Here is a 22539-nt window from a genome sequence, read left to right as displayed (position 1 = left end):
CTTTTGAATATGATAATAAAACAATATTTTAATAATATTTATATATATAGTTATGATTTTAATAATGAAATAATAATCCAAAATATATATATATAAAAAAAATACAAATACATGTGAAAGTTTGAAACAATCTATTCAATGAAAAAAATATACCATAAACTTATTATGCTTTAAAATTTATAGACACATATATATTATAATATATACCAATTTAGAATTGAAAATAAAATATTTATATAAAAATAAATGAAAACAAAAATCCGCGCGATAGCGCGGATCGAGATCTAGTTATTATTTAAATTTCGCTTACATATAGAAATTTTAAAACAAAGGTTTATATTGCTATAGAAACGAAGTTTGATAAATGTGGAATCACCTACCATATTCTTATATATTCACCCTTACATAATTTTAATATTATAGATGACTATATATATTCAGTAGTATCTACTCCTAATTTCCCCGTGTATTTTGTAACCCTCCTATCCTACCTCACTAATATTATTTAACCTTCTTAACGTTCCAAACGTGACATACCTTTTGAATCTTATAATATAATTGCTATAACTTAGTAAAAGAAACTATATATACTTAAATAATACGTTTCATACCAAAACCATGACTATTAACATGTACTATATATCGTCCATAGATTTTCCAGCACATTTTATACACATTTCAATTTTATATTAGATAAATTATATATCAGCTTTCAATTTTTAAATTCAGAATGAACAAAATAAATCTTTATTCTGAATAGAAAAAATTCATTTGGCATATCATTCTAAATTAAAAGATGAATAAATCGCTGATTATTGTTATACTATAAATTTCACAATTTTAAATTCGTGCATTGTTTGTTTAAATTCTGAAAACAAAAGATATTTTTGTTATATTATAAACATATGTAACCATATATTTTGAAAAACTTTCCATGTAAATCAAAATGATATATATTTTACATAGTCAACCTACAATATTGTTTAAACTGAAAATATAATAAATAAGTTTTGTATTGTTCAACATATATTTAGTTTAATGATTTGAAGAATATTCTTATAATTTATTTTACATAATTTCATATCTAAATTCAGATGATCAGATCCATGCGCTTGAACTAAACTCAAAATTTTGGATTTCTAACATTGTTATTTAAACAAAGCCAAAAACTAAAATAACAAAACCCAAAACAAACCAAACTCAAATTTATATATAATCAAACCATTACTATACTTTTAGAATCAAAAATCAAAATCCACAACCAAACCGGAAAATCAAGAGTACAACCTCGACGTAAACCGAAGTTTACAAAATATCATCAAACCAAAAAAAAGTTAATTTTGAAACATAAATTATAAATATAAATGATGATAAAATTATAAATACATATATAAATAATCACGCGCGGTTGCACGGATCAAAATCTAGTACAAGCTTTAAACCAAAGAATGGCATAAGTGATTTGTTTTGTAATGATTTTATACCACCACCATCATCGACTAATCTCCTTGGTACAAATTTATAATAACACAGCGCAAATCGTGTAAATGTTATAGTAGCTTTGGATTTCCTTTCTCTGTTTTCCATTCCTTTTTACCTTTGTTGTCTTCATCACCTTTAAGAAACTTCATGAACCAATAGGCAGAAGATTTTGGGTGACGGGTTAAACCATTCTTGTAGTCTACATATACCAAACCAAATCTCTTGGTGAAACCTTGCACCCATTCGAAGTTGTCCAGCAACGACCATGCGAAGTATCCCTTTATGTCCACTCCGTCTCTGTTTCAGTTTTCGTAATTAACAAAACTAATTACTTTATTGCTACCTAATTATTTGTTTCCTAATGTTGGCTCACTTGATAGACTCCGCGACATTGGCAAGGTAACTCTTGAAATAGGCAACTCTACGCTTATCGTCGAGCATATCATGGATAGAGGCAGATCCGTCATCTTCATCATCCATGCCTGTCGTGTTTTAACAAGATATCCAATGCTCAGGATATATATATAAGAAATGGGATATAACAAAAACAAAGTAATATTTGCTCAAATGCAAACTTAGCTATTCTGCTCTTCTTACCAGACTTTTGCATTTAATCGAACTATAGAGTTATAAGGATAGGTAAGTACCATTCTCAGTAATAAATATTGAAGGGTGGTTGTATTTTTCGCTGACATAATTCAAAGTCTTCCGGATTCCCCAAGGCACAATGTAAAGCCAATCCGAAGCTGCCTGTAATTGGGACAAATTTGGTTACTTGATCACTAGCTCATGCGTACTTGCGTTGGCATATGTGCAGAAATGTTAACAGAGTCACTAGACTGAGAGGAGACTAAGAAGAGAGCTCTTACCCTGTCGCCTATAGGCTCTCCATCTTCCCATTCAACTGTGGACAGAAAAGAAAGAGATGACTACAAGGAAGTAAGTAAGTAAGAAGATGCTAGTGGTGAAATAAATTTCAGTGTTTATGTTTGTTACCATTCCTCTCCAATTCTTGTGCTTTGTAAAAGTCACTCTCGGCTTCGTTGTTTGAGACATGAGCAATTATCCTCGAAGTGTAGTGGTTTATGCCAAGAAAGTCCCATGAGTTCTGAAGCATAAACTCCTTCTCTTCCGGAGTAAATGTAGGAAGATTATCTCCAAATTTCTGGCGCATACTTGCAGGGTAGTCTCCAAAAAACAAAGGATCCAAGAACCTGCAAAAAGATTTTAATCTATTTTTTCAAGGACTGATGTATACTTCAAAACGACGTTTTGCTCTTGCCAAGTAACCCCAAGTCAATGGAAATTTGATATTACACCTTCTCAAAAAAAAAAAAAAAAAAGGCAATTATGCAACTCAATGCATATCTTACTTACCATCCAAGTTGAAAGTCAATTCTCCTACCAGCAGCAACCTTGTCCTCCATTTTCTCCGAATTTGCCTCTGCCCACTCACAATCAACCGACAAACCAATTTGTCCGCCTTGACTTTCCTAGATTCATATATGTAAACGAAAAAGCGCACTGGTAAATAACAAGAACTGTGATGCGCACTAGCTGTCAACAACAGAACCGTTGACGCATCTTCCAATAAACCAAAGGTCCCAGAGAGAGAAGAAACTAAAGTAGTGGCTATACCTTGTACTTGCTTCTATATACTGAAACAGCAGTTGCATGAGCCAAAACTTGATGATGTGAGACCAAATATGGCTCGATCAAGGGTTTTTCATTTCTTCCAGGTGCAAATATCCCAATGCAGTGTCCATTCACCGAGGTCTGAAGTGGTTTATTTAATGTAATCCAGTGCTTCACTCTATCACCAAAATTGGCAAAACAAGCTTCTGCATAGAGGCCAAAATAGTCTCTGCACATGAAGAAGAGAAAGATTTAGTGTCAAAACAACCAGGAAGGAGGCTTCATATAAGAAATTGTGGAAGAATGCAACTGAAGCATAACCTTTAAACTTGTATTTCTGCATTTCAAGATCTTACAGACAAAGATTATACTACTTACACAATTTTCCTGTTTGTCCAACCCCCGATGGATTCCTGGAGATGTGAGGGGAGATCCCAATGGTACAGAGTGACAAACGGCTGAATACCTGAAATAGTAATCATCTTGTGAAATGATCATCTACAGATAGTGGAAAAGGCTCGCTGCTGCGGGTGGAGAAAATACCATTTTCAAGAAGGGAATTGATAATATTATTGTAGAAAGCAATGCCTTCTTCATTGACTTCAGTTCCCAGACCATCTACAACAAATGCAAACAAAAGAAAATAAGCCTTTCAATTAAAAAAAAAAAAGCAAAAGAAAAGAACATACCAGGGAAAATGCGAGACCAAGAAATGGAAAATCTGTAAGCGCTGAATCCTAATGCTTCAATAAGCTCAATGTCTTCCTGAAAATTACTGAAGAAATAAGGAAAGCATAGGGAAAAAAAAAGGAAAAAAAAAAAGAAGTTTATTGTGCTAAACCTTATATCTATGGTAATGATCCACAGCGACATCGCCATTGCTTCCGTCAACAACTTTTCCTGAATCACAAAGTGTTAATCTACATAGTCTTCGTAGTGATAATTAAGCTGCAAGGAAGGAAGGAAGCGGATACCTTCAAGATGAGTGAACTTGTCCCATATGTTTGGCCCCTATTTACCTTCGTTCCAGCCTCCTTCGATCTATAATAAGAATCAAAGGTTAATACCTTCTTTCTACACAAACTTCAATACAAGTTTCAACCTGGTAAGCGGAAGTGGCGACGCCGAAGGTGAAGGTGGAGGGGAAACTAGAGCGGTAGACGTCCGCAGAGACGGCAACATTATCCAAGTTAAGCTTCTGCGCCATTTCTGATCAGAGTGGAATCCGAGATGCAAAAGAGATGCGTTGACAATAAACTTTCAACACAAACGAAAATAATAATAACAATCATAATGTGTAGTTGTTAAATACCGCTTCGTTCAAAACAAAACAAAATACCGCTTTTCAGTGAGCCGGATAGTTTTTTTTTTTTAATTTCGGTTGAGTCAATTTGATCACTCTCTCCGGTTTATTTTTCCTACGTGTTATCGTATCACTAGTCTTATCTTATAAATAATACTCCAAACTAAACTAATTAATCTTTGATTGTTCACCCTACTTTTATTATTTACTGATTTTAAACTATTTTCCTAGCTTCATCACAATTGATTTAGATCTATTGTGTGTCCTCATTCCTTGTGGATTCGATCCATAAGTACTACAACTGAATCTCTTATTTGAGAGAGTACAAGTCACTCCTTAAGATAATTTGAGTGATATAAAAAGGTTCGAGAGAGAGATAACTTCGGAAGACATGGAGAGATTTATCTCAAATGTGTGAGGATAATCAAGCATTGGGGTTCATTGGAGTTTATTCGAAGAAGAAGAAAATGCAGTGAAAATCGCCTTTAGGGTTTACAGAGACATCAGAGAAAAAGAAAAGAGAAAAGGTTAAAACGTCGAAGTGTCGGTGCTATGTATTAAGATCAATGTGGAGATTTTTGGTCCTGGCTTTAGACAGAGTCCTCACGCTGACTTCTTTGTATTGGGCCGAGAGTTGAAGTAGAAGAAACGATCAACATGGGACGAATTCGCGATAGTCCTAGTCGTCATAGCCTCGAGATTAAATACGAACTGACGTGTTCATCTTTTTCATAAATTTCTACGTAACAACCTGAAACAAGAGAGAGAAACAGATTCAGTGAGAGAGAATATCAAGATCAAGCAAGCCAAAGAACAGTTTTAGCTTCTTATTTTTATCTCTTATGTTGTACTCAGAGATAGATTCACGTAGCTCGTTACAAAGGCTGTAAAGGCTCGAATTATATTATCTCTTGTGAAACTCTTGATGCCACAAAGGATGTGGTGTGTATATCATTCTCTTTGATAGTGAATCTTTGGGAGGACGGTCTCCCATGAGAATTAGTGGTTGCTGGCTGTGAACTCGTTAATTTATTGTGTTCATAGCGTAGGATCAATCAGAAAGCAATTCGAAGTTACATTGATAATGTTTAATCATCAATCTTAACTTCTTCGATGAATGGCCACTCCATCATGTCATAGGCTTTACTCATATCCGTTTTATTGTCATTATTTTTTCTCTTCTACTTGGCTTTGTCCGTAGCGCATGAAACATTTCATGTGTTGTCATGAACTTGTCTGTAATCTGTCTTCCAGCAACAAAGGCTTACTGGATTTATGATTACGTTCTGGTAGGAATTTCTTCAATCTCTGGTATTGGACCTTAGAGATTATCTTATAGCTGAAATTGTACAAACTAACCGGTCTGAACTGGGACTTTTATGTTAGCTTTGTTGCTTTGGGATTAAACAAATATGGCTATCGTTTAGCCCTTTTGCCATTGTTCCCTGAAAAAAGAATTGATTAATCATACAGGTTAAATTCTCCTTTGCGATATCCCAAAATTTCTCGTAGGAGAGGGCCATCATCCCATCCGGGCCTGGAGCTTTTTCTGGATGCATAGAAAAAGCGTCAGTTTCACCTCCCTTTCAGAGACCAGAGCTGTTAGATCATTATTTATAGACCCAGTGATTGTTGTTGAAACCTCATATAGCGCTTCTTCTATATCTTCTGGGCTAGAGGACTCCATGATTTTACTAAAATAACTAGTAGCAACGCTACCAATCCTTCCTCCTTTTCAACCATATTTCCGGCCGCATCTAAGAGCTGTGTAATCTGATTCCTTGCTCTCCTCTTCTTTGTTAAGGTCCTTTGAATTATGTCTCATTCTCTTAACCATAGTACCTGAATTTTTTTTTTGTTTCCAAAACATTTTCTCTGCCTTAAGAGCATCAGATAGTTCCTTGCTTTTGATTGTTCCTCGGTTGTACCATCATCAATCGAGTAAAGATTCCCGTCCTTCTCTTTCAAATCCTCCACCAATTTTTATGAATTCATATTGTTCTGCCTCCTCCATTGGCTTAAGGCTCTTTGGCAACTAGAAATATTTTCCATAATATTTTCTTCAAGAGGGAGATCTGATGAATTTCATCCCTCAAGAATGACTTGCCTCAATTCCTCATTATCCAACCAACGCTTATCAAATTTAAATTTAACTGTTGCCTTAGTTGGTTTTGTGAGAATGTTTGATAGGACTGGACAATGATCTGATCCCCGTAAACGCAAATACTTGACAGCTGAGTGAAGAAAATTCTCAAGCTAATCCTCATTTTAAGCAGCTCTGTTTAATCGGCATCTGACAGTGGTGCGTCATCTCTTTCCAACCCACGATGTCATTTTCCAGTAAATGGAAACTCCAATATGCGAAAATTACTTAGTATCTGCTTAAAAGGCAAAAACGAGCTTTCAGAGTGTTGTCTTCCAACTTCCTTTTCGTTATGACTAGCGATTTCATTAAATCTCCTATCATAAACCAAGGTCCAGTTTGTGTCGTTGAGAAACGTGTAAGACGTTCCTAAACTTGATCTCTGCATTTTAAGACAGGGTCCCCATAAACAAACGTCAAAAATACTTTTATTCCATCAATGACTGCCTCAATGTCAATAATTTTGTTATTCGTAAATAAAACATTTATTTGAAATTCATCCATAGAAAATAAAGCTAAAACTCTGATGAGGCCAAGTGGCTCAACGGTAAACAAACGATCAAATCCTAAGCCGGCCTGAATGTTTTGCAACAGCAGCCTCCAGTTCTTCGTTTCAGAAAGGAACACAAGTCTCGAGCCTGCTTTTGACAAATGCGCTGAACTGTGAAGTCATTCCCAATCCCCCGATAGTTTCAACTCAGAGACTTCATAGAAGATTGTTCGGGGGTTGACCCCTGCAAACCATTATCCTTGTGAGAGCTGACTTTATCTTTCTTTGATTCACTGTGACGCTTGTTCCCATGATGCTCAGTTTCCCTGGAAGAGGGTAAACCACCCGAGTTAGAATGACGTTTCCTTGGAGATCCCTGACGAAGGAACTCTACATTTTTGCTTTGAAACCCGTATGGTATTCCAGTCTTGCTCATTCCTTGCTTGATGATGAAACTTTTGTTTTTTTCACTCTTTGCAGCAACAATAGTAACCGTTTATTTTGCAATAAAATTTTACCTTCTTCCATTGCTTCCAATTCCTCACCAAGTAAGTCATCCCCTAGGACATCACATTCCACCATTGTTTCATTTTGTTGATCTACAATGGTGGTTGAGTCACCAATTTCCATACCTTGCAAAGTTCCAACAACCTGACCATTATCCGGGGCGTTATACAAATTATCTTTCTCCGTAGGAGAGAAAGTGATAGCGCGGGCAGCACCTTTATTATGGAATGTTACGTTAATCTCACTAGCAAAGTCTTCTCGAGATGGAGTAATTATGATACTGGCAAGCTTCCTACCAGTGTGAGAGACCTTCAGCTGACTGGAAATAGGATCATCTGGCACTGATGTTGACGAGTTTCCAGTCCTGAGAGGATTATACGACTCTGATGTCCACTAGTAACTTTTGTACCTGATTTTCCAAAATCTGCTCTTTTGTCATATTCTCTCCATGTCTGCAACTTCTTATGCTCATTCTTATGTTCATATGGAACATATGGACGGCTGTGTCTAGGAGCAGGACGGAACCATCGATTATCTCCTGGCCTACGTAAAGCTCTCTCCTGATTGTAGTCATATCGTCTAGCATTTCTTTCAAACCGGTTATTATGTTGATTCTTAGAGTGTGATGTTCTGTATGATATTATCTCACTGCTCTTGAGCAACTGACGTCCATTGTGACTGATAATGATCACGATCATCTCTATCCCGCAACAAAGATTGACGGCCAAGAGTATCATAAAGTAGTTGGACACGCGAGAATACTCCTGACTTCATCGATTGAACACACTGATCATCCTCCTTATTTTTGCTGTACCCGACTTCATGACTCAATAATCCACAATATGAACAATGCTTAAATAGCTTGTGATATTTAATTCGAATGGAAACCTCCTTCCCACTTGGTCTCTAGACCTTTTTTGGTGAACACAAGCGCTTTCCTAGTGTCCAAATCAACCAACAAGCGACCTTCAGATAGCTCCATTGTGTCAATGTTGCCAATCTTTCCTCCAATGTTCTTCAGGTTGCCACCATCCAAAGGTGCAAGGGGATTCCTGTAAGATCCACCCATAAGGGAATAATCCACGGATATTCATCATGAACTATCTGTTCCCATCGGACCATCACAAACATGCAAACGTTATAATAAAAACATCCCTGTCTTAACACCCATTGCAAGTCTTTTCCTATGCAAAATTGAATAAGAATATTCCGTTGGCTGTGATTTTATCTCGCATCTCCCATTGGCATGAACTTGATTAGTTTTTTGACGTTTTGTTTTTTAGGGTTTAGGATTTTTCCGATCAAGGACATACGATATTCACGCATGGTGTGGGAGTCGTTCTGATCCACCAGGTGAATAGGTTCATCCTCATCCTCATAGAGGATATCTTTCCCTTCGATATCTGCCATATGAGCAGAACGTAAGAGATCGAGGATCCCATGTAAGTATATGATATCGCTAGGACGAAACAGAGCATTATGAACGGTGAGACGGAGCTAAACCAGCCAAGGAGTCGGATAAAAGCAGGACCTGACGTAAGATCAGATCTGATGAGAGGCAAAACCAATCCAAACCAATCAGAGATCAATGAACCCGCAGATTGGTGAGCCTTTTTGGTGACTTGATGAAGAAGACTTAAAGAGACAACACGAAACTGGTGATGAGAAGCAGATTCCTTGAACGTGAAGAAGGAGAGACACGGTTGATCTAATGTCGAAGAACGTTTAGATCAAGAGAACATCAAAACCCCAATGAAGATTTTGATCTCATGAGCCGGCATCCCCTATCGACTCGCCAGTGCTAGGGTTCTTTTAAAAAATATCTATCTCATGACTAACTTATGCAGAGAGTTATACGTAAGCAGTAAATTAGATTGAATATTCATCTATGAACATATATATGTATCGTCAGGTCAATTAAAAAATCCAAAAGTTTGTACACACAAATGGTTTTGTGCTAGTCGCCACTAAGTTGTTCTTAATGCATTGGACAGAGTAATCAAATTGTGAAAATAAGCAAAAGACAAAAGAACAGAAATCATGTGAAGGAAAATTTTGGAGATCAAGCATCATCGTCTGGGATGATCCGCAAGAAAAATAATAACAAGATTGTTCAGAGAGTAGTCACCAAGAGAAAAACTACAGTTGAAATGGTTCTTAAGACTTTGAAAGATCACAACTTTGTCTCCACAAGATAAGAGACGTGAAAGCCTCTTTGTGTTGACTTTTACTTTTAACAACTTTTTTCTCCTTTTCGGGTTCCAATGTAGAATCGACATTTTCCTGTCCTAGAAAATGTTTAGTAAGTAAATAAAATTCAATGCTTCTCGAAACATTGGTCTAAGACAGTTAAACAATAGGACATGAATTTTATTTACTTACTAAACATTTTTCTCGAGAAGCATTTAGTTAAACAATAGGACAGGAATTTTATTTACTTAAATAAACATTGGTTTAGTAAGTAAACATTTTCCTGTTCGTTTGCTCACCCAGGTGATCCATCTGGATGAAGATGCAAATTGATGTTCGTTTTGGCTCTGTTCGTTTGCTCACCCAGGTGATCCATCTGGGTGAAGATGTAAATTGATGTTTGTTTTGTGCATTATAATGCTACATCCAGATAGATCACCCAACTGAATTTTTAAAAACTCATCTCAAATTCTCACCCAAATGAAGGTGAGTCTTGATGGTGCATCTGGATGCAGATGCATCTAGTTCAATCTGAAATGATAAATGACAAAAATGATCTTTTAAAATCAAATATTATTTTCAAATCGTAAAAACGCATTTTTCCGCCAAAACTATAAAACGCATTTTCCCGCCAAAAACCGGAAAAATCATTTTCCCGCTAAAACCAGAAAAAGCATTTTTCCGCTAAAACCGAAAAAACGCATTTTCCCGCCAAAACTGGAAAAAGCATTTTCCCGCTAAAACCGGAAAACCGCATTTTTCCCGCCAAAACCAGAAAAACGCATTTTCCCGCCAAAACTGGAAAAATGTATTTTCCCGCCAAAACCGAAAAAATGTATTTTCCCGCCAAAACCGGGAAAATAGATTTTCCCGCCAAAACCGCAAAAATGCTTTTCCCGCCAAAATCGTGAAAAAAAAAAATTTCTGCCAAAATCGTGAAAAAAAAAAATTCCCGTCAAAAAAACATTTTTCCCGCCAAAACTTCATAACACACTTTTTCCGTCCAAACCGCAAAAACGTTTTTTTCCGCCAAACCCATTAAACGTATTTTCTGCCAAAACCATAAAAATGCACTTTTTCGCGAAAACACACATATTTCCTCAAACACCACAAACATATTTTCGGTCAAAACTGTAAAAAATGCTATTTTTCCGTCGAAACGTAAAAAAAAAATATTTTAGTCATTTTATTAACAAGTCCACCTGGATGAAGATGGAAGTTAAAAAATGAAAAGCAAACGAACATAGTTGCAGTCAGATGATTCATCTGGATGCATGGACGAAATGAAAAAACGAACAACACCCAGATGGAGCATCTGGATAAGACATCTAGATGGACCATCTAGATGCATCTTCCAGATGTACAAACGAACAAGGCCTAAGTAAATAAAATTCAATGCTTCTCGAAACATTGGTCTAAGACAGTTAAACAATATATACCAGTCTTTTCTTTTCGGTCAATGCGAAAGAAAATTCCATTTTTGAGTCTCCAAATCATATTATATTTTTGAATGAAACAAAAACCTAACCAATAATGAACAAACAACAAACAAAAGTGTATATTATTTATTAATTATTTACAAGGTTACAAGGTGTGAAACAAAATTGTTTATTCTCTTTTAAAAACAAAAGCAAAGGAGATGATCGTCTTTTGGGGTGGGGGGAGGTACTACGAATTGAAACTCAACCCCTCCATATTGTAATGCAAATTGCTGAATAAACACAGTAATTAAATAATTTTGAATTTAGAAAAAAAAATGAAATTATAGTCTAAACCTGAATTTGCAGTTACTACTTCTAACACTAATCACATTGTTAGCAGCCAAGCTATCAACGGATACACCACACCTCACCATGAACTTTACTTCCATCAGCTTTAATTTCCCGAGTTTGATCCGAACCGGTTGTATAACTCTAATCCGCAACGGTATACTTCCGGTTAACTGTTGTTGCTCTTGCAGTGTCGCCATTAAACTGGTTGCATTCTGAGTATAACCAGTCATTTCTACGAATATAATAGTCGTATTCTCATGTCCTTGGTAGAATTTCGGCAACGACCCTGTAGAGGCATAAAAATAATATCTTGTTTTGGTTTTCTTATAAATAAATTTAAACAAATTAAAACAAATAAACTAAAATATCATAGTTAACAAATTAACATTTTTGAGTACCATTGCTAAGTCTGGTTTGCATGTACAAGACGCTAATTCTGCTTCCGTCTTCATAGTAGATTCCAATTTTCTCGTTGGGATTCTTGGCGGTAATGGTGACGTTAAACGCAGTGGACAAACTGGAATCTTGGTTAAGTGTAAACCGGGTGAGCTGTAACCGGTCGATATTGTAATCCGGTAACTTCGGTCTAAAGACAAGGTAGAGAATACCAACGGCCGCTCCAACGATGACAATAAGGAGGAAAATAACTAGGAGCGTGTAACACACGCACCTACAGCAACAGCTTCCTCTCTTCTTCCTCGGAGGAGTATCCAACAGTGGTGGTTGCGTCACAGATTCTTTGGTCGGGTCACCGTGTTCCGATCTTGAGGAGCCACGTGGGACTAGAGGAGCCGTTGGATGTGCCGGAGGTGGAGCTTCCGGGTCGCTCACCGGATGAATTTTCTGGTGATCGGACATGTTTTTATGTGCTTGAAGATTGGTTTATATTTTGGTAATTAAAATTCAGGTAATCTTTAGATTTTTGGGCAAATGAAGGAAGAAAGTTTTAATGGAGAGAGGATCTTCTTCACGTTTTCTCTAGGTTAATGGTATTTATAAGCTGGTTGGTGTTTGGTTTAATACGTATGCATGTATGTATGAAAGTTTAAAAAGTAGGAAAAAACATCTGCTTGACGGAATAAATTAAACATTTAATTTTTCAGACAAAACGTGTCTTTTTGAATTCCTTGTACCCTTTTTGGACCGTAATCGTCAACCGTTGATTATTAGTCGGATAGTTTTGTGTCAAACCAAGCATAATTAACTCGATGTCAATTCTGGGTTCCGCGGACCCTAGGATGAAAGTTCGTGCATAGTAGCAACGGGTCTGATTGAAAAACATATGCATTTTAATGGGCACTTAGGAGTTTTTTTTTTTGGGGGGTCATCATCGTGAAATAAGATTGAGTATTTGTACTCCCAACACACAACTTCCCCCCTAATAGGACCAGTGGCGGACCAGTGGCAGACCCGTGGCGGACCCAAAAAAAAAAAATTAGGCTTTTAAGGTGTTGTTGAGGAGATTCGAACCCCCATTCCGTGGATGCATTCCCACACTATCTAACCAGTACACCACAAATGATCAACAAAATTAGCTTACAAATTAAGTTTTTGTTATTATTTGTGGTGTCAACTGATACCATAAATCAACAAGTGGATCCATCACTAAATAGGACCGTGTATCAAAAACCGAAACTTTGTAGTTAAATCTAAAATTGTAAGAACTAAGAAAATATATAATTTTTCCATAACATAAGGTTTATTTTCCAAACTTTCTTTCAATTAGATTATCCTCTTTAAGGTTTCTTAGAAAAAAGTCTAAGAATAAAGAAACTTACAAGTATCTCTCTTAAGCTTTGTAAAACTGATACAATCTTGATCAGCTCGACCATCATCCAACACGGATTGAACATCGGCACGGATGAGACAAGCGATCCAATCATCGATCATGCCAGTCCAACCGGCAAGCACGGCGATATGGGCGATCCGAGAGTTCAATCAAGAAAGCTTGGAGTGGAACTAAAGGTTCATGAGCTCAAATGGATTAACTATGGTCACTTTACTCGTCCAAGAAGTCATGAAGAAGAACTTGGTCGAGCCAGATCAAGCTTGGAACGAGCTAACTTGAAAGATTATCAATACTTCATGACTATCGACCCATTCGTCCATAAGAGTCCATCGGATAGATATCTGATCCACTTAATGGTTTTTGATGAACCAAACTCATTTCTACTCAGTTCTAAGTCATGTTTGGTGGGTAATATCCTTACAATCAAATCTGGTTTATCAAGATATCTCCATCCTATCTTGTGGTGCCATTCGACCAGCTGATTATCAAAGGAGCGTTCTAAGTTAGGGTTTGGGTCTTGGGTTTCATTTACCTGAGGTTCAGTCCACACGCCTTCTTCAATCCTAAGCTTGATCGCCTTGTTTCCTTTGACAATCGTCCTAAGTACATTCTTTGTTTTGGGTTTAATATACCCAAGGTGCTTGCTACATGACCTTCTGGAAGTGAAGGATTATCCAATACCATCCTAAAGTGCATTCAGGGACAGATCGTACCCAGGATAGCATCAGGTGATATCAGAGACACTTGAGGTTTCAGTATTTCTATCTTATATCCATCTTTCTCATCTTTTCACAAACACTTTCTCTATCTACTGTAAGGAAACTGAGCAGCTTGGTAACCTTGTACAAAAAAAAAAGCAAAATCAAATTCAAAAGAAAAAAGAAAAAGAAACGAGATCGAGGAGAAATCCGATCCACAAGCTTGAATTTCCAAGAAAATGCAATCTTTCTATCTAAACTTCTATTTATTTGGAGAACCTCACTGGATTTGATTGATTTGTTCTATTGGAACTTCTGAGAATCACTGAGTGGTTCGAGAGAGAAAGAAAACAGGAGATTAACACTTGTGAAGATTTTATTTCTAACCTTGTTTGCTACTTGTGCAGGAAACACTCCTAGGGATCTACTTTGATCAGCGATTTTTTCTGCTCACTAGTTTCTTAATAGTGATGATCCAGAGATAACCCACGTTTTGCTACGATTTAAATAAGTTTTGCCATGTTTCCTTTTTCGTAACAAAACTGTGGCAAGTTCGTGTATTTTTTTTTGTTTTGCTACGAAATAACCGTGGCACTTTCGTTGCTATATGCGTTTTTTTTTACTAGTGAAAATAACTAACGAAAATGAATATTTTTTTTGTCAACAACGAAAATGAACGTTCAACGATAAAAATCATGACGATAAAAGATTATATAAAAGATTATGTGAAGTTTATTTATTTATAGAAGAAAACAATTAGGATTTTCTTAATTGGATTTTTATGTTAGCCCATTTTTAATTTATATTTTAAGATAAAAACTGGATTAAAACATGGAATGAAAATGTGTAACGGAGATCCAAGCTTTTTAAATATATGTGGGTGAAGTAACTTGTTGAACTGAATTTAAAAGTTTTTCTCTTTTTCCTATTAATTTATTTTTAGTTTTTCTTCAATACAATACAACCGGAAATTAAAATGTAAAAAGAAAGAAAATACAACAAAAGGTCAACCAGAAAATAAACCACAAGCCAAATAAATGCGGACCGGGCTAGTATGAAACCGAAACAAACTGACTAGAGGGACAAAAGGAAAGAATCGGCCTGATAATTAGTTTGAAAGTTAATATTGGAATTTGTGGTGTTAAATGTAAGAAACAGTTTAGGTCATTTTTCGCTCTGACATTTTAAGTTTGTATTGACGAAATTATCTTACACATGTATTTTTTTGAACCACTATCTTACACATGTATATTGTATAACTTTTTCTTACAATAAAATAAAGAAAAAGATCGTTTTGAGGCAGCTATGAAACGGAACGAATCTGTGTGTATGGTCCACTTTTAGATCCTTTACTTTCGTCTTGCTCTATGCTTTTGGAATTTCCCTTTATCCTTCCTCTGCGGTACTACATATAGGATAAACAATTAAAATCCTTTTTTAAAATCTCTTGGTATTTAGTATTTACTAAGTTGGATAATTTAGGTGATGACTACACTGTTGTAAACCATAAATACATGCCTTTACAATAATATCATATCATGTAAAATAATTGTCAACGACTTAATAACATAAACTATTTTTAAAAACCATAGGAAGAAAATATGGAATAAATCATTCATATCTATGATTTCCTTTGCAACTATTTATGTTTTGCAAAATAAAACAAATAGCCAACAAAGGTTTAATTAGTGGCTTAGTGCATATATTCTCTGCAACATTTATAAATAAGTAATAAACTGCATATTGGCTATTTTGACCTTTTCGACAGTAGAATTATTACTTCTTACGCCATATTTCACTGTCACTAGCTTATTATTATCATATTATGACTTGTGACAGAGCTTGAACCCCATTTAAATGAATTTCTTTTGACCCAAATTTCTTTTTCCCAATTTCTCTCAGGTGGCCAAATATTTATTTGGTTATATAAATTGCTTTGAATCCTTCCAAACACAAACAAGTAATTTGATTAGTTGGAGGACAAAACATGCACTCGCGAAAACGTAAGGTATATGACAAACACAAATAACATATTCGCAAAGGCATGTCATATCTTCCCTATAAAAGTAAACAAAGTTGGCATTGCGGAAACCACCCAAAACTAACGTGAAACCCCACGTTTTATTCTTCTTATGATTAATCCTGAGATACATAACACAATGGAAATGACTTCTGGATTGTTAGGCAATGGGATCCCAGAAGCGATGGGACAAAACCGCGGGAACATAAAACGTTGCCTCGAGAAGTACATTGAGAAGGGCAGAAGGTTGTTGAAATTGAACCAGTTGATGGATGAGATGGAGATTGTTATCAATGATTTAGTCCAAAGAAAGCAAGTCATGGAAGGTGATCTTGGCAAGATCTTATGCTTCACTCAGGTCTTACCATACTTTTTTTTTAATTTTACAGTCTTTAATTAAATGAAATTAACAATTCAAGAAGCTTTTTATGTATATGAAGGGTCATAGATTGACATTATGCTAATAATCTCATATATTTAGTGCATAATACTTTCCAAACATATTATGTCAAATGGCAAGTTCAATTTTAATCTATATATCTATAAATTATATTTCCAAATACTTGGCAATAAATGATGTTATCTCTAACAAACTTGATTATGTTTAATTTATACTTTTCAAAATATTCAAAATCGCTAATGCTAATTGCTTTGCGAAATAAAACATATGGTGAGCTAAAGTTAATAATATAAATGTGAATAAAACTACAGGAGGCAGTGGTAATACCTCCAAATGTAGCATTTGCGGTACGAGGAAACCCGGGAAATTGGCAATATGTGAAGGTTAACTCTTCCGATCTCTCCGTGGAGGCTCTATCGAACACTCAATATCTCAAACTCAAAGAGTTTCTCTTTGATGAGAACTGGTGCCTATACATTCCCTCCTCTTTTTCTTCACCAAATACATTCACTTTCCTGGTGTCTTGATCTATGTTTGTAATCAGGGCTAAGGATGACAATGCATTGGAGGTCGACTTTGGGGCGTTCGATTTCACTCTGCCTCAGCTTTCGCTGTCGTCTTCAGTAGGGAACGGCCTGAGTTTTGTGTCCTCAAAGCTTGGCGGCCGTTTAAACGACAACCCGCAGTCTCTCGTGGACTACTTGTTGTCACTTGAGCATCAAGGAGAGGTTAATATTTTTTCTCTATAAAATTAGTTGTTTCAATGATCTCTTTTTCCTTGTGTAATTCACAAAACTTCTTGTCTTAAACAATAAATAAACGTGTATTATTTCTAAAAAAAATTCAGGTGTTTGAAGGGATTTTGAACTTATAAATGGTTCTAATACATTTAGATCCCCTTCCTAAGCTGTTAAAACATTTCATTTGTTTAAAATAAGGTGTCTTTGAAAGTGTACGGTTTATATGATAGTTTAAAAAAAACGTATATGGTATTTTTAGAATTTCTCAGACTTTTATCCGTTTTCTTATGATATTATTTTCTTTCACGTGTTAAGTTTACATTTAACTAACAAAACTTGTATATTCTTTTGAAGAAATATGACAATAACATTTTGTTAAAAAAATATCACATTAAGCATAATAACACAATTGCGAACATAACACAAAATATACCTAATTCTGAGGCTCTGAGCATACGTTTATGTTTTCAGAACCTTATGATGAATGAGACACTAAACACGGCAAGAAAGCTTGAGATGAGTTTGATTTTGGCTGATGTTTTCCTATCGGAGCTGCCTAAGGAAACACCTTTCCAAGCCTTCGAACTCAGGTCAACCGTTGAACTATTTACATGCATTGCTAATCCATGCGTTAGTTAACTGATTTAATTTTGAGTAAAAACACACACACACATACACACAGGTTTAAGGAGTGGGGTTTCGAGAAAGGATGGGGAGAAAACGCAGGAAAAGTAAAAGAGACAATGAGGATCTTGTCGGAGATTCTTCAAGCCCCTGACCCCCGAAATATTGATAGATTCTTCGCCAGGATTCCTAGAATCTTCAACGTTGTCATCTTCTCGATTCATGGCTATTTTGGTCAAAACGATGTTCTTGGTTTGCCTGATACTGGTGGTCAGGTCGTTTACATTCTTGACCAAGTCAAGGCCCTTGAAGATGAATTGCTTCATAGAATCAACTCTCAAGGCCTAAATTTCAAACCTCAGATTCTTGTTGTAAGTTCTCTTTGAATCTTTTCCACCCTCCCTTAGTCGTAGCCACATAAAGTCTTGAATGATATTGAAATCGTGAAATTGGTTTAGGTGACAAGATTAATCCCCGACGCCAAGGATACTAAATGTAACCAAGAATTAGAACCCATCACTGGTACCAAACATTCAAATATTCTTCGAATTCCATTTGTAACAGAGAATGGAATTTTACGTCGTTGGGTATCTCGCTTTGATATCTACCCTTACCTAGAGAAATTCACCAAGGTAAAAAGACCAAATTTAAGAATATAAATTTTTTTTTACTTTGAACCAATTTCTCTGTATTTTTGTGTAACTTTTACTTTGTACTTGTAAAATTATATCATGAGTAGGATGCAACAACAAAAATCTTGGATATTTTGGAGGGGAAACCTGACCTAGTTATAGGAAACTATACGGATGGAAACTTGGTGGCATCGCTGATGGCAAATAAGCTTGGAATTACTCAGGTTACTTAACTTATATATATAATGTACACTCATTTGATGTACACTAGTTGCCTGGATTATATATATATATATATATATATAATGTACACTCATTTGATATATATAATGTACTTATGTACACTCTATATACTTGCCTGGATTTCATTTCATTTGATGCACACTAATTATATATATATATATAATGTACAGTCGTTTGATGTCAAAACAAAATAATTGAAATGAAAAAGTTTTTTTTGTTCATATAATCCAGGCAACTATTGCACATGCCTTGGAGAAGACTAAATACGAAGACTCGGACAACAAATGGAAAGAGTTTGATCCTAAATATCATTTTTCATCTCAATTCACGGCGGACTTAATCTCTATGAACTCTGCCGATTTCATCATAGCTAGCACTTATCAAGAGATTGCTGGAAGGTGATTTAATTTATTTCACGAGGACAATGCATTATTCTCATCAAGGAAACTCGACCATGGTTATAACATTGTCTTGTTCGGTTTAATTTTGACAGCAAAGAAAGAGCGGGACAATACGAGAGCCACATGAGCTTCACACTCCCGGGACTATACAGAGTTGTCTCCGGCATCAATGTCTTTGATCCGAGGTTCAACATTGCAGCTCCTGGCGCGGATGACTCTATATACTTCCCTTTTACCTCACAAGACCGAAGATTCACCAAGTTTCATCCTTCCATTGAAGAACTATTGTATAGCCAAAATGAGAATGATGAACACATGTATGTCTCTTTTCCCTGTTTACCTTTTCTACTCGTTTACATTCAACTGTTTGAATAAAATATCTATCACATTGAGTGAAATCATCAATTACATTAGATGTTTATTTAAAAATTCTAAACTGATATATTTCTTGTCAGTGGTTAAATTTAATGGATATTTTTCTTTATGAACAAAAGTGGCTACTTGGTGGACAAGAAGAAACCGATCATCTTCTCAATGGCAAGGCTAGATGTTGTGAAAAACTTAACCGGATTAACAGAGTGGTACGCCAAGAACAAGAGGCTACGAGATTTAGTCAACCTTGTAATCGTAGGAGGATTCTTTGACCCTTCCAAGTCTAAAGACAGGGAAGAGATCTCGGAGATAAAGAAGATGCACTCCCTGATTGAGAAATACCAACTCAAGGGTCAGTTTAGATGGATCGCAGCTCAAACTGATCGGACACGAAACGGTGAACTTTACCGGTGTATTGCGGATACAAGAGGTGCTTTTGTGCAACCTGCACATTATGAAGCCTTTGGTCTTACTGTCATTGAAGCCATGAGCTGTGGTTTGGTCACATTCGCCACGAACCAAGGAGGTCCTGCCGAGATTATCATGGATGGTGTCTCTGGATTCCACATTGATCCGAGCGATGGAGAAGAATCGAGTGATAAGATTGCAGATTTCTTTGAGAAATGCAATATCGATCCTAATTATTGGAATCTGTTTTCGGCTGAAGGGCTGCAACGCATATATGAATGGTATATATATCTTCAGCTATTTATGGAAGATAATAGCTTAGGCCATCCAAAGGGAATGATTCTAAAAGTAGTATCATTTCTATGATTATATATGTGCAGCTATACATGGAAGATATATGCAAACAAACTGATAAACATGGGAAGCACATATAGCTACTGGAGGCATTTGAACAAAGATCAGAAATTGGCAAAGCAAAGATACATCCATTCCTTCTACAATCTCCAATACAAGAGTTTGGTAAAATAATTTAATCTTCTTTTTTTCTTTAACTTATGACATGATCAGAATCAAAAGTTTGAAGCATACATGTTTTTTTTTTGTTTGGACCAGGTGAAAATTATACCCATAGTGAGTGATATTCCTCAGCCTCCTCCCCCTCCTCCTAAGCCTTTAGTTAAACCATCAGCAACTCGAGGGTAAACTGAAGTAACTATTCAAAAATAACTGGAGACTGTTAGTATGTGCTAATTACTGCTAGTTTTTTTTCTTACTTTTCAGCTCGAAGCGAACACAGTCACGATTGAGTTTCAGGCTCTTTGGTGCTTAAGCTCTCTTGAAAAGGTGTAGCTAATTGCAAAAATATCCAAACGTCGTTGGTGTTCTACTTCATATATTTATGTGTATTAAATTGTTTGATTAAACAGTAAAATAAAGGGAAAACACACAAATGTATTTCACTTTTACCATTGTTCTTATTTGAAAGTTTTAAGTGTGATTAATAATTAGTATGCTGAAATTGAAGGATTTGAAAATATACATCGAACTAATCTCTTATATATTTATTGAGAATCATTTAAAAAGTTGTAACCTATATTTTGTACTAATTAAAAAAAAAGACTTGATGATGTATCACTTAATTATGATATCAATTTGACTTATGTGGCAGCATAAGAATCAATTGAATAATTTGTAAGTCCAAAATCTAATAGCTAGAAAACCTTATAGTATAACAAACGTGTACTGTATATTATTTATGGTATACGATAAGCAAATTGGTAAACCAAACTCGAGCATAGTAAATGTCTTTCAGTTATGATGAAAGACAAAAAAACTGGTTTAAGTATATTCGTATTCATACGTCGTCTAATACAAATACACTTTTCCATTATGGAATCATATATAAACGATGATGTAAATATGGAATATTTGATAATCCTATATAATCATATACAAACGGTGATATAATCTGTGAGTTTTTAAGTTTTTGATAATTCTAGTGTATGAATGGTGACCAGGGAACGGCGAGGAATAATGCATTTCCTAACGTTCCTAAAAAAATCACCATTCACAACGAATAATAATTCTTTCTTATTCCCTTTCATTCATTTTTTTGTAGAGAATTAGAGAACAAAATTATTCCTTGATAAAATTGATAAGGAACAACCATTCTTTTTCATTCCTGTTATTTTATTCTCAAACATTCATTTTTTTATTCGTTCTTCTTGTTTCCCGAATGGTCACCAGTCAGACCAGGATATCATATAGGGGATTAATTAGTGTTCTGTATATTTAGTGTTGAAAACAGAAGAAGGTGTTGATGTTGGTTAACTTCAACAACATTCAAAAAAAAAATTGGTCGGTATCTATTCTATTAATTCTGCAGCATGACTATTTGATATTTGTTTGGTCCAATTATTTATAACCCACTTTCTTAAAAATTTAACTGCCATGACATGTATATATATTATAACCTCCTCTTCCGTTGATATGTTATAACCTCCGATGGAAAAAAAAAAAACATCCTCTTCCATTTACTTCCTATAATTTTGGGATGCATTAATTTGAGTGAAAAACGTATTCTACTACAATCATTGACAACAACCAATTCATCTATTAGATACTTTGATTTTCCCATGCCTGATACCATTCTGTATATACATTATCAATAACAATTAATAGCATTTATATTCATAGTATCAATAACTATGTTTACAAATAAATAAATAATTATACCAGCTGTTTGAATAAAAATATCAAATAATTTGGATAATTTTAAATTTATGGATAAAAATATTCGGGTAATTTTGTTAATAAATAGTATTTGTAGTATATTTAACTATTTAGAAATTAAGTATAATTAATATTTGTGGGTATATAATTTTATTTTAAAATTTTGGATACTTATTTGGTTAGCGGTTTGGTTACGGTTCAATTCAATTTTTTGGTTACAGAGATATATGATTCACTTGATTATTTATGAATTAGGTTTACATTTGGTTTTAGTTTTTTGGTTCTGGATAAATGTGTCTAAACCTATACAATATCTTATATAGAAATTAGGGGTAGCCGTTCGATTACTCATTCTGATTTGGTTAGGATCTAATTCGGATTTTGGGTTTTCGGAGTTTAATATTTTAGCCCCTTTCAGATATTTTTAAATTTTAGTTCTGGTTTGAATAACCCATTTA

General features: G+C 35.2%; 3 protein-coding genes across 3 annotated transcripts; 1 reads left to right on the top strand and 2 right to left on the bottom strand.

The window, feature by feature from the left end:
• Nucleotides 1-1191: 1191 nt before the first annotated feature.
• Nucleotides 1192-10337, bottom strand: LOC103868313 (beta-glucosidase 42-like). The gene is made up of 12 exons (XM_033291555.1): nt 4220-10337; nt 4092-4158; nt 3807-4017; nt 3661-3735; nt 3496-3583; nt 3121-3346; nt 2860-2975; nt 2479-2696; nt 2352-2386; nt 2130-2232; nt 1856-1964; nt 1192-1779 (listed from the first exon to the last, which is right to left on the bottom strand). Exons 1-12 carry the CDS (start codon nt 4297-4299, stop codon nt 1551-1553), a joined length of 1557 nt encoding a protein of 518 aa, XP_033147446.1. The 5' UTR covers nt 4300-10337; the 3' UTR covers nt 1192-1550.
• Nucleotides 10338-11284: 947 nt separating this feature from the next.
• LOC103868314 (NDR1/HIN1-like protein 6) lies at nt 11285-14328 on the bottom strand. The gene is made up of 2 exons (XM_009146420.2): nt 11921-14328; nt 11285-11808 (listed from the first exon to the last, which is right to left on the bottom strand). Exons 1-2 carry the CDS (start codon nt 12378-12380, stop codon nt 11513-11515), a joined length of 756 nt encoding a protein of 251 aa, XP_009144668.1. The 5' UTR covers nt 12381-14328; the 3' UTR covers nt 11285-11512.
• A 1580-nt stretch (nt 14329-15908) lies between these two features.
• On the top strand, nt 15909-20887 carry LOC103868315 (sucrose synthase 5). The gene is made up of 13 exons (XM_009146421.3): nt 15909-16387; nt 16741-16895; nt 16974-17157; nt 17641-17759; nt 17852-18164; nt 18252-18425; nt 18533-18649; nt 18900-19066; nt 19162-19386; nt 19564-20130; nt 20230-20368; nt 20462-20547; nt 20630-20887. The coding sequence occupies exons 1-13, from the start codon at nt 16142-16144 to the stop codon at nt 20676-20678; spliced, it is 2541 nt and encodes an 846-aa protein (XP_009144669.1). The 5' UTR covers nt 15909-16141; the 3' UTR covers nt 20679-20887.
• Nucleotides 20888-22539: the final 1652 nt, after the last annotated feature.

Source organism: Brassica rapa, chromosome A05 (assembly GCF_000309985.2).
Source record: "Brassica rapa cultivar Chiifu-401-42 chromosome A05, CAAS_Brap_v3.01, whole genome shotgun sequence".
Taxonomy (NCBI): Eukaryota; Viridiplantae; Streptophyta; class Magnoliopsida; order Brassicales; family Brassicaceae; genus Brassica; species Brassica rapa.
This window is presented reverse-complemented; position numbering and strand designations above follow the sequence as displayed.